General features: G+C 48.2%; 1 protein-coding gene across 6 annotated transcripts in view; it reads right to left on the reverse strand.

Moving 5' to 3' along the window:
• The window catches only part of SPTAN1 (spectrin alpha, non-erythrocytic 1), a 59,094-nt gene extending 44,702 nt beyond the window's left edge, over positions 1-14,392 (reverse strand). For 4 of the 6 annotated variants that reach the window (XM_068977747.1, XM_068977738.1, XM_068977730.1 and 1 more), the window contains exons 1-3: positions 14,310-14,392; positions 3,505-3,744; positions 2,346-2,471 (exon numbers count right to left, since the gene is read on the reverse strand). In XM_068977747.1, coding sequence (XP_068833848.1) covers positions 2,346-2,471; positions 3,505-3,741 — 363 coding nt within the window. In that variant the 5' untranslated portion in view covers positions 3,742-3,744; positions 14,310-14,392. Of the gene's footprint in view, positions 1-2,345; positions 2,472-3,504; positions 3,745-11,563; positions 11,597-14,309 lie in introns of those variants that run through there. The other 2 variants (XM_068977723.1, XM_068977706.1) reach the window with 1 other exon arrangement.
• Positions 14,393-14,908: the final 516 nt, after the last annotated feature.

Raw genomic sequence — 14,908 nt, forward strand, 5'->3', positions numbered from 1 at the left:
CAAACTAGGCTGCTGAGTTAGCGGGCCAGACCAATTACCAAGTGGGATGACCCTGGGATCTGGGAGCATGAACATCAGGCTTCTATGAGAACATTTTACTCAGGGGAAAAAAAAAAATTTCTTCATTAACTTTTGGCCTCACTGCATGGCATGTGGGATCTTAGTTCCCCAACCAGGAACTGAACCTGTGCCCTCAGTAGTGGAAGCGTGGAGTCTTATTCACTGGACCACCCAGGAAACACTCACTTCACTCAAAATGGGGTCACAGAAGGCTCCAAAAATCCTTCCCTACAAGTCAGCTGTCAGTCCCTCACATCTCTCGCTGCCACACCCTCCAGGGAGAACCGGGGCCAGGCCTGTTTCAGGACTGAGCAGCTTCCCCACTGCCGTGCGTCTCATCGTTTCAACGCCACAGGTCTGACAGAGGCCAGTTTCAGAAGCTTACTGGCGCATGAGTGCATGAGTGGGCAGGGCGGCAGGTGCACTGGGGAAACACGCGGACAGCTGGCGGGGTGGAGTGGAATTCCTGGCTGACTCAGGTGGGTTTCTCAACAGAGGCCTGAGCAAGCAGGAGCAGCTCTGAGGGGCAGTCAGGAGTGAAACATGGGCTGGGAAAACAAAGAGAGTAATTGTGACTGGAGAAAGGAGTAGATTGAAACACTGGCTCTGTCACCTACTGGCTGTGGGAATCTGGGCAAGTCACTCAAACTTCTAAGCCTCTGTTCCTACCCTTCTAGGCTACGGTTCCCTCGCAAGCTTCCCATGAAGATTAGAGATAACGGATATAAAAGTCCTGGTGACGTGTTTGCATCTAAATGGCTGCTCACGGCTTCTCAACAAAGAGTAGCTAGTGCTTTCTAATGCTGCTTTAGTAAGATGTCTTAAGAGAGAAGAGGGGACTGAAGGGAGCTCTGGGTTCCTGCCCCCAGACTGATTACTGAAGCCAAACACGTGATCTGTAACTCACGTTCCCTGTCTGTAACCTGGTTAAACTAGCCCAGAGCAGCCCCATTCACTCTGGCTGATTTCATTTACGGCAAGACTATACACAGAGTGGGGAAATGGGCAGATATATCTCTAATATTTTTGGCTGTGCCATGTGGCATGCAGGACCTTAGTTCCCCAACCAAGGATTGAACCCGTGGCCCCCTGAAGTGGAAGAGCAGTCTTGACCACTAGACCACTAGGGAAGTCCTGTCTTTGTATTTAATTGCAGAGACATGTATTACACTGCCCAAATGGACTGAATGTAGTAATTAAATGATTGATCATATGGCATTTAGAATTTACTTTTACTTCCCATTTACAATCATTCCTAGTTAACAGTTTATTATTAACAATATAAGGCTAACTGCAAGTCTTCAATACGAGACTGCAGAGTATATGAGCGCAAGAGACACAACAAGTATTTACTGCTAAAAACCACTAGACGAGATCCTAAGGGAATGACGTCCTTGTGGATGTTCCACCATGGATCTCACTCAGGGAACTGCGGAGGAAGGAACATTTCTAGCTGGGGCTGAAGAATGTAGCTTCCATCTCAGTCTTTGGCACTGCCTCGACACATCAAGGACTGAAAAGGCTGGTCCCTCAATGGAAAGAGACTTTGGATAATAAAGAACAAAACACGTAGATAAGAAAGAAATCAAAGACAGAAGAGAGCATCCAGTCACGAGAAACGAAGTCTGCATACCTCGCCCTAAAGAGCCTTGTCTTCCCTTAATACCTTGGCACTGGAAAGGTCAAAACAAACAGAGAAAAACCAATCATGGCCCCAAACCCAAAGAATGGCACCCAAACAAGTCAGACAGAGAGTCTGAGGACACCTGCTTCATAGTCAGTTACACAGCCAGGGTGACCGACGAACAAGTAGCACACCGTGAGGTCGCTCCTCACAGCCGGACCTTTAACAGGCTTGCTGACCAGCCCTCAGTAAACCCTCCTGGGGCAAGGCAGCAAGATCCAGAGAGCGAGCTTCCTGACACAGAACCTGGTGGTGTCTATGATTGGTCCTACTCATCTTTGTGTCCTAATCCCTAAATTCACCAATATGTTCTTCTATCCAGTCATCACTCTTCTTCACAGTCTAACTGCATCCTTGTTTGCTCTATAAGGAGAACATTAACTTCCTCACCGAGTACATGCATGCTTGTTTACAGGCACACTGAGTCTCTGTATTACAAAGGCAGGCTACGGGGAGCTCCATTAGGGTGCTTCACAAATTCCTTTAACAAACTAGGAAAATCTATCTCCTCAGGAACCCAAACACACGGGTAAGCATTAACCCACACCCATCCACCAGCCAGACAGAGGCAGGCCATCACGCCAGCAGGGCCCCAACTCACCCGGATGGTTTCGGACGCGAAGTGCCCTTCTGAGATCATCAGGTTACCGGTCTCATCCAGCTTCACGATGGCACCCGAGTTGGCCTGCACCTCGGCTTCGAAGGCTTGATGCTTCTGCAGCTTGCCCTGCCGGTGGATCGTGAAGTGAGCCATACCTGCCCTTCGGCACACCCTTCTGCTCCCCAGCCCCCACACCCCCGATTGTTCCCCCCTCCTGCATCCCACTTCCTCTCACGACGGACCCTCACTCAGCATCCCACCCATCCCCCTGCCACCTCAATGACTCAAAAGCTCCGCCTGCATCTACACCTGCCCCCTGAAGCCTGGCACTGAGGACCGCAACTTGGCAGACAGCAAGATGCTACAGAATATCCTCATTTGCTTCTCTATCAGGAAACTAGCCTTTACGACATCCAATCCCTCTCAGAAGTACAGAACCATACTGAGAGCTTTTTCTTGGCATGTAGTGTTTATCCTTGACTAACCCACTCACATTCATTCATTACATGACACCTTTTTTTTTTAGCTTGTTTTTTACATGACACCTTTTTTTTTTAGCTTGTTTTAGAAGCCATACTCTTTGACTGACTCGATTCACTACATTCCATTTCTCAGTACCTCTGTTTAATCACATGCAGAGCTGGGCAGGGCCTGCCCCTTCACCAGTGTTCATCATTTTCTCTTCTCAGATGACTCTGGCATAATAAAAGAACCATGGGCACAACCACTGCGCCACTTACTAAAAAGGAGTCTCTCACCAAAATCAACGAGAAGAAAGGCTTTGTCTTTTTTAAAAAAATAGCTTTAAAAATTTTCACCAGCAACAACACTGTGAATTAGCATACCTGTCTCAAAAACACATACTCCAAGAGATCAACCCAGATCTTTCCTAAAAAAACTGAAGGATCACCAATGGTTGCCAAGCAGTGGACTGAGAACCATCAGCTTAAAGCATCCCCACAAGAGAAATCAGAACTTGCAGGATTCCACATTCATGCTCACTGATACAATCACTAAGGGCTTTTCAGAATCGTGAGTCAGTCCTTCCTGATGTCTGGCCTACATTCTCCCTGCCACTCAGTCTCTCAAGGTCATAACTCAGTACCTATCTTTGTACAAATTCTGAGTAATGACATTTGAGCTCCCATCTCAGACGCACCTGCAGGTTGGTTGGGTCTTTGTAATTCTCATCCGAGGCAATCTGAAGCTTTTCCTGAATCCATTTCTCCAGCTCCTCAGCATCTCTTTGGAAAAACTGGAATCGGTAGGAGTCTTCAAGCTTCTGGCGCCTCAGGGTCGAGAGCTCCTTGAAGCGGTGGTATCTGTCCAGGACCTGCTGCCGCCTCTCCTGGATGTCCTCGGCTGTCTCCAGCACTTTGACCCCGCTTGGGTCCATTTTCTGAAAAGGTAGCAAGCCCTGAGGTAAGTGCAAGACACCAAAATAGACTGAATGGAAATTTAATGGAATTAGCCTCTTGGAAGGAAATAAAGAATTCTGAGGGCCTGAGCAGATAATGAACTGCAGGACGTCACGTCTCAGGATTTAACGGTGAAGCCCAGACCCCATGCTTCGTAAAGAACAGCTGCCCAGGTGGTGCCTCAGAGGACACCTCACCAGCACTGCAAAGAGACCAGGTGAGAGATGTGAAGGAGAGAACTATGATCTGTGCTGTCAGTTCTACAGAGCTTCGAGAATTCAAAGGGAACACCAACTTCGGAGCTCAAAGAATTACTGAGAAATTCACTCAACAGTCCTTTCATCTGGCCTGTGCATTTCATGGTGTGGAGATTAGAGAACATTTACTATTAACTCAGCTTTTCCATCTTTCTCCATCTCAGCCTGTTACTCAGTGAAGAAAAGGGAAATGATTATAAAGTAACAGTCGTTGTTCGGTGTTAAAAAATAAAACAATAAGTCCCCTTAAAAAAATTAAGTAACTGAGTCTTTAAGATCACAAAGCAAGAGAAGTTACCTAAAGTAGTGGATTTCTCAGTTACCGCAAAAAAATCAATCCTACAAGTCCTCCTAGGGGTGCCAAGAGCCTGGGCAACGAATGGGCTTTACTTCCTCTGAGTGCACACAATTAAAAATCACAATACATATTAAAAACAACAAGAAAGGTAAGATGAAAAATTTGTCCTACCTGACTCTTACCTGCTCCAGTTAACCACAAACTCAGGCCAAGTGAGTAGGTGGTACTTCCCCACAGCACTCAATCCACCTCAACTTTAAACTCGGATTTCCAGACAGTTTCACCAAACTTTAATGTCAAAAAGAAAACCTGACCTATTTGTGGCAGAAAACAGTAACTGCTTATCTCAGGAATAAGCCATTTTATCCTCTAACCAAGGAAGGACGCCCAGTAGGAAACAGGTGGAGACTAACAACGAGCAATGCCTGTCAGTAACACGTGACCTCGCCTGAGCGGCCTTCTGCCTTGAGCCCAATTTCCCAGGATGACGAAAAACGCCGGTTGATAGTGAGATGGTCCCAAGACCCTTCTAACTTTACATTCTACAGAGAAGAGTCTGTGACTTGGGTGTTAGAACAAACAAAAAAAGACCAGTTAAGCTTTATGGCCTCTCCAGTTGTTTTTACATAATTTACACAAGGCAGAAAAATTGTGCTGCCTGAGAAACATTTGAGAGCTCTTCCCGTGATCCTGTTTGCCTCGCCCAGCCAACAGGAAAGGATTAGTGGGTCAAGGATTAGGTATAGAGGCCCCTCTGTGCTTCCACTCCCTGCCCCCACCAGCTGGGAGCTAAACAGCACTGCTGAGCTCTGGGCAGTTTCCAGCTCTTAAGAGATTAAAGCAGCTTCAAGAGGTTTCGAGAAAAGCACAGGCATGCACCTAGCCAACTCTGAGGACTATCTTTTTGTGAGGAGACCTGTCTTCTGAGGGAAAAGAATACGACGGCACTTCAGCCCTATCACTCACCATTCCTTCCAAGTTCCTCTCCACAGAGCAGCCAGTTATTTTTGTTGTTATTTTCCTACCACAAAGTCCAATTTATTTATTTGACTGTGAAGAGAAACAGATTCTTTGTCATGTCTTTTCCACGTTTTGAAATCTTTCCTGGCTCCGTCTCAGAGAGGAAAGAACCCATCTTAAACTTTAGCTGGACCTTCCAACCTGGCCCAACACACCTGACTGGTAGGTCTCACTCACGGCCCCCGCCCTCCGTCTTGGCACACAGAAATACCCTCCTCCCAAACACATTATCCTCTCCAAAGACTCCAGGCTGGTTGCTCAGGCTTCCTTTGCCAGAATGTTCTGTCTTTCCTCTGTCCAGATAACTCCCTTCAGGTCGGTACGAGCTGAAATGAGCAACTGCAGGATCTCGCCTCCTTATGAAGCTGCACTTGCTTCTTCCCTCCCTCCTTCTCGGACTTAATCACACTTCTCTGTAGATCTACACGGCACTTGCACATACTTCCCACGGTGTAATTAAGACTGAGCTACGCAATATGTGTTATGTCCTGATTCCTAGCAGACAGAGGTCATGAACAAATGTTTGCTGAGTGCTCCCGGAGCGGCAGCCCCGAGTTCACTGGTGAAGGTAAAGAGAGAGCTCAGTAGTCCACCTGGGTTTCATTTTCCACACTGTCCAAGTTTTAACAGCTAGATTCTGTGACTGCTAGAACGTGCTGACTGAAGCTACACCACAGGGTGTCAATCTAATGACCAGACCTGAATTACTGAGTTTGGGCGGCCCACACCCAGGACAGCTGCACTCTTCACCTTGGCAGGATGGGACCTTAGGAAATCTGGTTCAAGAAGGCACAGTTTTGAGCATCTGGTTGCTGGTGGGAGGGGTTGGGGAAAGGGAGAGTTAAGGAGTTTCGGATGGACGTGTACACTGTGCTATACTTAAAATGGATAACCAACAAGGACTTGCTGTATGGTAAGGGAACTCTGCTCAACGTAATGTGGCAGCCTGGATGGGAGGGGGGTTTGGGGGAGAATGGACACATGTATGGCTGAGTCCCTTCACTGTTCACCTGAAACTATCACTACATTTGTTAACTGGCTATACCCCAATACAAAATAAAGTTTAATTAAAAAAATTTTTTTAAAGGCACAGTTCTGTATCATGAACAGATAGCCCATGTCTGAAACACTAGTTTCTATTCTGGAAACAGGCTTCAGGAGTCCTTCATACCAAAAACTGAGGGTGGTCTGGGCAAACTAAACATCTGTTCAGAACAGGGTGGTTCTCGCTCACGCTGCAGCCCTAGATTAGCAGCTTCTTTGGGAGAAGGCTGACTTCCGACAAGGATCTTGACAAGAATCACTACCCTGTCCGCCACATTTACTAGAACATAAACACCTCACTCATTCACCTGTGTTTTCTGCTCCAGGCAGATCTCGCATCAGACTCCCTCATCAACCCCGGGCGGGTCCACTTCCCTGACCAGAAACTGGAAGTGAAGTCGCTCAGTCGTGTCCAACTCTTTGCGATCCCATGGACTGTAGCCTACCAGGCTCCTCCGTCCATGGGATTCTCCAGGCTAGAGTACTGGAGTGGGTTGCCATTTCCTTCTCCAGGAGATCTTCCCAACCCAGGGATTGAACCCAGGTCTCCTGCATTGCTTTACCACCTGAGCCATCAGGGAAGACGCCCTGACCAGAAAGCTCCCTCTCAAATGTTCTCTCCTCCCCACTCCCAACCTGATCAGTTAATACCATGAATGGTATTAACCCCTCCAAGCCTGAGGCAGGTGCCTCATCCTCTCTGCGGTCCTGAAGCAGACGCCCTCACTCCCTCTCCCCCGCCCTTAGAGCATCACCACGTCCCATTCTGCCATGTGGTTACTGTTTTCCCCTTGTGTTTTGGTTAAGTTCTCTAGGGAATTCCCTGGTGGCTCAGATGGTAAAGAATACGCCTGCAGTGCCGGAGACCTGGGTTCGATCCCTGGGTTGGGAAGATCCCCTGGAGGAGGGCATGGCAACCCACTATAGCATTCTTGCCTGGAGAATCCCCATGGACAGAGGAGCCTAGCGGGCTGCAGCCCACAGTTTCACAAAGAGTTGGATATGACTGAGCGACTAACCACAAGAACTGGGGAATTTAGAGTTCCTAAGGAACTATTTTTAAAAAGATCTTATCTTCCTCTCTGACCACAGAACTTGGCACCTATTTAGAAAGTCAATTACACGCTGAACTTGGAAATAAAGAGGCAGCTGTCACTTCACTATTGAGTGATCAGGAGAAAGAAGGTCATCTAATAAGCAAGTGGTGGAGCTAGGGTGACCCAGGATGCTCTGGTTTCCAGAACAGCATGCTAGAAACAGGGATTCTAACGTGATCGGAGCTGATGCCGTTACTTTTTAATTCCTTTTACTACCGCTTATCTTGTCCATCCCCACCTGAGGGGAGGAAAAAGGAAGGAGGATATATGAATTATTTTATAAAAAAATCAAAATTACTTTTTTTGAGACTGAGCCTTCCTTTAAGGTTTTTTTTTTTTTTAATGTGGACCAGTTTTAATGTCTTTACTTAATTTGTTACAAAATTGCTTGTTTTATGCCTTTTTTTTGGCCACGAGGTACGTGGGATCCTAGCTCCCTGACCTGCACTCCCTGTACTGGAAGGTGAAATCTTAACCACTGGACTGCCAGCAAAGTCTTAAGGCTGAGTCTTCTTGAAGTTAGTAAACAATTAGGGTTAACAATAATTTATATACTTGCTCTGTTCTCATGTCTCCGGAAACAGTTAAGATGGAGAAACAGCGGGAAAACTGTGGGTCTACTTTGCTCGGTTATAACTTTCCAAGGCATGTACAGTCAGCTATACCCGCGACAACAGCTCGCTCCACTGCGGTGCCTTTCTGCAAGACGTCCCAGTCTCTGGAGTTTGTTCTGCCGCCCCTTATCAGAGGGTTCACTGCACTTCCTTTAGCTGTCGTGGAAATCTCTGATCACATTTGGAAGCAGCCCTTATGATGAATAAAAGAATGCCCATCATAATGCTGCAAAGGGTCCCCCTGAGCAAGCCCCTCTGCGGGGGTTCCACCTGCCCATCTGACCCTACCAATCCAGGGAGACAGTCCAGCGAGGCCCTGCTGAAATTAACCAACCTAAAAGGCCCTCTTTGTCACCCCAGTGAAGTAGAACAAGTCAATTCTATACCAAGTGCTCTGGGCAGGCAATAATGGACTTTTCTTTCCTGCAGTAGATCAGCTGACGTCAGGAGGCGGGAGCTCTGCCAAGTCTCCAGGCAGCCAGGCATCTGCAAGCCAGCCGCGCTCGGCCTCTGCTGTAATCACACCAGACCCCAAAGACAGGCTCGTGGCGGCTCCTGCTACCCCTTCGCCTGACAGGGAGCTGTCCCTATACAAGTTCTAGTTTCTCTGCCTCCTAAGAGGGCCATTTCCACAGACTATACTGAACACCAGAACAAATTTCGTATCGACAACTATTGCCACTCCAAGGCACCAGGGCCTCTGGCCCCAAACTCTGAGGGTTGGTGAATCTTCTGCCAGGGTGCTGAGCACACTGCGAGGACTCCACCCCCAGCCAGAAATCCGCAGCTGATAAGATGGCTCCACAGAGAAAGCTCTGAGCTCCCCCCAGCCTTAATGGGATTAACACCTTTTGAGAGCTAGAAAGGAAGACTTTGGGAAATGTGCCATTAAAACACACACACACAAGCCAATCTCCAACCATACAGACCTATCTACAGACTCCACTAACTGCCTAAAAACCGCAAAGGAGCCAAATTCCAGGACAGTGATCAACTGCTTATCTCAAAGCACCAGAAGGACTCTGATTTTGTCAATCAGGTCTATGTTTGTGGAGAATGAAGGAGGGGAAGTGAATGGCTGGATGTATTCTCTGTGTAAGGACAGCTTCCCATTTAAGGTAACTGAAGGAAAAAGGCTCAGATTTTGGCAACTAATTATTAGAGAAGACTGGCTATTTTTAAATGCTGCAATGCAGCAAGAGTGTTAGCTGCATCATTCAGCAAGTAATGTGAATTGAGCACAGGGGATAACACAGGAATTACAACTATGTCCTCTATTGTAATAAATAAAAAGGACTTGTCAGCATTCGTACAACATTGCTACATCTCTGGGAAGAAAGGGGGTGTCTAAAGATGTGAATCTTGGCTAGAAAGTTCTAATTCAATTCAAAGCCATGCATGAGAAGGATTCCTCATAACCAACACCAACTTAATACACATTATCAACTGAAAATGATTCCTACGAAAGAAGCTGGCCATTAATTCCTATCTTTGTCTTCCTGATGATCACCCACAGACAGCTATTTGAGGCACTCTTTGGTACCTAGGGAATTCTGTAAAGCCTTACCCTAATCCACAGAGGCTACAAAACCACGATGTGAAGGGAGGGGTCTGTCCCTGGAGAGTGGGGAGAAGGAGTGGGAGGGAAGGATACTGTTAAGCAACGGAGAAGACTGCAGAGACTCTCAAACCAAAGATCAAACGCTTTGAACCCTGCACACCGGGCACCTGCAGTGAAAGAGCAGCTTAGGACACCTTCACGCGGATTACACAGAGTGGAAGAATCCAGTCAGGAGAGTTTCTCTATGGAACCTCAGAAGAGAATACAATTGTGTCCAAGGCCAGAGGAGTCACTATTTGGAAACAGGGCGGGGACTGCGGACATCTTAGCGAACTGAACATCTTAGCCAGCTGAGCTTGCCGTGAGGGCAAGGGCATTTGAGCACTGCAGAATGAATTCAGACCCCAGGCAGGGCACCAGATACACTGTTTTTTGTGTGTGTGCAGGCAAAGGGGTTTTTGGGACTAACAGGATGAGATCATTTGGCTCTACAGAAAAATACATAAACATCACCCAGAGCCGAAGGTCCTAGGAAGCGTCCACCGGTTTTGTGTTTGTTGCTTAGTCAGACCCCAAAGGTGCAGAAACAACAATGCCCTTTCTCCCTGGCTTAGAAAGCCAGCACATTTCCAGAGCAGGAGAACGGCATCCATGGACGTGGAAGGGCTCCCCCAGAACAAAGCACCAAAAATTAATTAGGGCCAGCACCCATAAAATTTGATGTTAATTGATTCCCAGATTAAGTGAACTGACTCAAAACCAGCTCAGCTACAGATTTTAGTGGTAGGCCTGAGGGTAAGCAGAGAGGTAACTAGTACATAACTTAAGAATGTCAACCATGGGAAAGCCGGAAATATTTTTGCTTAAACCACATTCCAATCAGGATTGTAGATCTGCACGTCAGCCTTCAGCTTGGTTAATTCATTTGAACTTGTTAGAAGGATTCTGCAGAGGTGAGCAAGGATTAAGCTTAAAGCAGCAAAAGATTCATTCATAGTGCACTGCATCAAAATCCAGAAACATGGTTGAGAAAACTTACTCCTGAATGCCTCAAACACTACCTCGCTGCTACTTACCTTTTATAACCTGTAAAATTCAGATGAGAGGTATTTAAGTGCAAAATACTGTTACTGAGATTCAAAATAGGAAAAAGGTATCATGTGCCCATTTTTATAAACCTTGCTTAATTATCCAGTCTGATTTATAAAAGGGCTTGCCTTGGATTTATCACCCATAATCACAGGAAATTTGCACAGTTTAGAGTTCTGCTTATGGGATATCAAGACACTAATTTTAAGCATTTTTCTTTTGGAAAAAGGTCCAATTTAGCAAACACTCAAGTACTGTATGTGTATAAAAACATATATAGTGAGTTTTTTAAACACGATAATGCAAGCTCCATTTCATTGTAAGAATTGTGGCAAAAAAAGAAAAAGTCAGTGGAAACAGGGAACAAACCCAAGTTTACAATATTTGTCAAACTGAAAAACACTATTTTTACATGTTTTCAGATTATACTTTCTAAATATCTAAGGTAATGTGTTTAGTCCCTTGGTTCTTAAAAACCAAGTAACCGTAATTAAAATTAAAAAAAAATTAGCAAACACTACATGCAAACACCAGTAGGGTGGTAAGAAATTAATATATTCATGCCTTAATAAGAGGAAGGCAAAAAACCAAAAAGCTTTGCAAATTTGAGAATAAATCTACTAAGACTTTTGTTCAAGTAACACCAGAGAAAAAAAACAAAAGCCCATACCCTATGCAATGTGCTTAACAGAAAGGTCATGCAGGCAGGGATTCCCCTCCCCCCCCCCTTAGGATCATTCAACCTTTGCGACATATGGTCTTCACTGCAAACCAGGCCAAACCGTAAAAGTAACACATCTCCTGCATGCTGCTCAAATACCTGGACTCTGCGTTTACGAAACGATGACAGCATGATGGAAGAATGTGGTATCTAAAGAGGGAGCAGGGAGAGCAAGATAACAAGCTTCTAAGGGCAAACTGAACACAGTGATTTCAAAACGAAGAACACAGATCCTGAAAGATACATGAATACAGGTACAAATCAAATTTCAGATATTCTCCCAGCGCCCTTTTCATTCTACAGAGCTTCTAAATCCCACTAGGGACTTAAAACCTGAGAAAGAACCAAGGTTCCCTGGTATTAGCAGAGGTGCTGCCTTGGCCAAGTCATACCCTCTTCTGGGTCTCAGTCTCCCCCCTTTTCAAATAATCCTGAATACTACTGAATATCCTTTTTAACACTAGACATGCCCTCCTGCCCAACCCACATCCCGATAAATGAGCTGGGATTGCCAGTACTAGGTGATTTCTGTATTCCTTTCCAGTCAGTCACAAAACAGTGTAACTTTGTGAAATCATCAGAAACGAGAAAGAACTCAAGCTACAGAGATCTAACCTCGGCCTAGTTTACTGGGACACCTCCTTCACAGAACACTATTTCCTGTTCAAAGCCCCTTTGAAAGGAACATGCAAAAGAGGTACAAGTGGAAGGGAGGTACAAGTGCAGCTGTTCGGGTCCACTGGCCCCAAGTGCTCACTCTGCATGCCTCCCCCACATTCCTGGAGTCAGCATTTGCCATCAGGACGCTGCATTCTGCTACCTACTCTGACCAGAGCTGATGGACCGCAGCAGACCCGGCGCATGACTAGCAGAGTCCTCGCATAGCCCACGGAGGATAGATTACAAGGCCGGCCTCACGCCCACTGTCCTTAGCGCAGGTTCAGCAATGCCAGGACTGTGGACTATTCCTGACACCCACTTCTCAGCACCTGCAGTCGGCAGCCCCCACAAAGGGAAGAAGGCAGGTAAAGGAAGAGCAGAGGAAATTCTAGCCCAGGGAACCAAAAGATATACTTAAAAACCAGCCCTCCCCATCTAAACTTGCTCATCAGATTGCTTGACAAGCTCATATTCGGAGCCTGTGACGTATCAGGTTTCTCTAATTATTAGATTACTATAAACACCCTGCCAAAGACCAAAACCATATCAGAGAATGTTACCCGGCTGATGGTTCACTGCAGGCATGCCTCACACCTGCCCAGCAGAGAGCAAACCCACCGGCTCTCCAGCTAGGTCCCTGGATAACAGCTAACACACTTTGAAGGTCCCTGGGAGTAATATTGGCCCAGTTACTAAAATAGGCTTATAGCTAATTTCCTCCAGAGGTCTTTCCTGCAACACATTTCCAAAACTTGGACTTCAACCTGACCTTTCAAAAAGCTGACATTAGCTGCAAACAAAAGGGAAAATACATGACTAGTCTGATGAGCTGGAACCTTGGCTCCATGGTTTCATACAGCTGAGTGTTCCCACTGCTGTTCTTCAGATTTTCTGTTTCCTGGCTGCAGACACCCCCACCCTTCCATCTTTGATACATTCTGTTTTAGCTAAGTCCAATTGCTATGACGACGCCATTTCTCAACACATTATGAAAATATTTCATATGCTCTCTCTTCTCTTCTTCCATGACAGCCATCATTGTAAGTTCTTCTAAAATAACATGAGGAAGACAGAACAAAGAGCCTTCGTAGTTTAGGGTCTATTATATAAAAGAGATTTGACAAGGTGTTGGACCATCTCAACCCAGCTTTCTGAGCCATTTAAGCTTTTAATTTAAAACACATTCAACCCTTAACTTTAACAAGCCCTTTGTTTAAAATACATTCTATCCCAGTACATCAAAGAGACTTTTCAAAGCAATTTTCTTTGGGAAGCGTCTAAACCAAATTCGCAGGGACGTCTTTCAAACAAAAGGCTGCTCTGTCATTCAACACTGGCAAGGCTGCAGAATTTTATACAAATAATATCATGTCCTCGACTCAAGAGACTTGGTCTGTCGGCACGAGGTGGGGGGGGGGGGGACGGAGAACTCTTAAAGCTTTTAAGTTATTTGATTTGGGTCTCATACAAAGTCAAGCGCCGCATTTTGCTACTATCCTCATGCAAATTCCAGTTGGGGAAGGAAGATATGTTTATCACAGGAAAGAAACGGAGATGGCCAGTCCTGGACCCTTCGGCGTCCACGGAAGGCCAAAGAACCGCCACAGAGGATGAAATTAAGGTCAAAGAGCCCTTTACTCCCAGCTTTTCCTCCTTCCAGGGCTGGGTCGGCATTGCTGGCGGAGAGCTGTGAAAAGGAGCTGCTGAGGTCGCTCCCAATCAAGGGAAGGGACTGGGGGCGGTGGGGGTGGGGGGAGCGTTCTGACGGGAGGAAGATGGGAGAAACGAAACGATCGGGGCCACAGCCCCCGCCCCACCTGCGACTACCGGATGGGGCCGGGCGGGGCCGCAGTCAGGCTTGCGGGGCGGGGGTGGGGTGGGGTGGGGTAGGGTGCGGGGGGTAGGGACTCGGCGGCCTCGCCGCCCCCTCCTCCCAGTCAATGACATTCCAGCGGCCGGCGCCCAGACTCGGCCCCCAGGCTCCTTCGCAGCCCACGCGCCGCCAGCCGGTCGCCGCCGGCTCGCTCGGCTCCCCGCCCCACACTTGAGAGCTGCGAGGCCCGCCAGGCTCACCTGTCCGCGGGCCGGCCCCGCCCCGCCTCAGGGGCTGTCCGGCTCCCCCCTCAAGAGTTGGCCGCCCTCGGGCCCCGCTCCCGCCCCGAGTTCGCCCGCTCCCCTCTCTCACCGGCTCCTGGGGGTGAGGGCAGTGGGTGCGTCGGGCCGGGGGCGGGGGTGCTGAGGGAACTGACGGGGCTCGGCGGCCTCCGCTCCTCGCCGTTCCCTTCCGCAGCGGGTAGTGGCGGCGACGCGCGCGCCCCGCCCCTTTTATAGGCGGCCGCGCGCGTTCCGGCGGCGGGCGGGCGCGAGCGCGGGGGAAGCGCCCCAGCACAGCGCGAGGGGCGGGAGGCGGGCAGCGCCGGCGGAGCAAATGGGGCGGAGCTCCCGCCTGCTCGCCGCCCGATCACCCGGCGGAAAGGGCCGAGCGCACCCGGACGTAGCCGAAGCGGCGATGCAGGGCGGCGGGAGGATGGGCAAGGAGCGCGCGCGCCACGGGTGGGGGTTGATGGTGCAGTGGAGGTCGCTGCCTCCGCCCGGGATGGTGGAGATGCTCCAGCCGCACCGCCCTCCCCGCAGCTAGAATCCTCCAGACCTGCCCCTCCCCGCCCTGCAGAAAATCTTCTGCACCCCCACCCCTCCGCCCCTGGGAGCCCTTCCAGGACTGCAGTGAAGGGCGGGGCAGGGCCATTGCTGCAGTCGGCCTGGGGATGCTGCGCGCCCCAGCCG

Source organism: Capricornis sumatraensis, chromosome 1, assembly GCF_032405125.1.
Source record: "Capricornis sumatraensis isolate serow.1 chromosome 1, serow.2, whole genome shotgun sequence".
Classification (NCBI taxonomy): domain Eukaryota; kingdom Metazoa; phylum Chordata; class Mammalia; order Artiodactyla; family Bovidae; genus Capricornis; species Capricornis sumatraensis.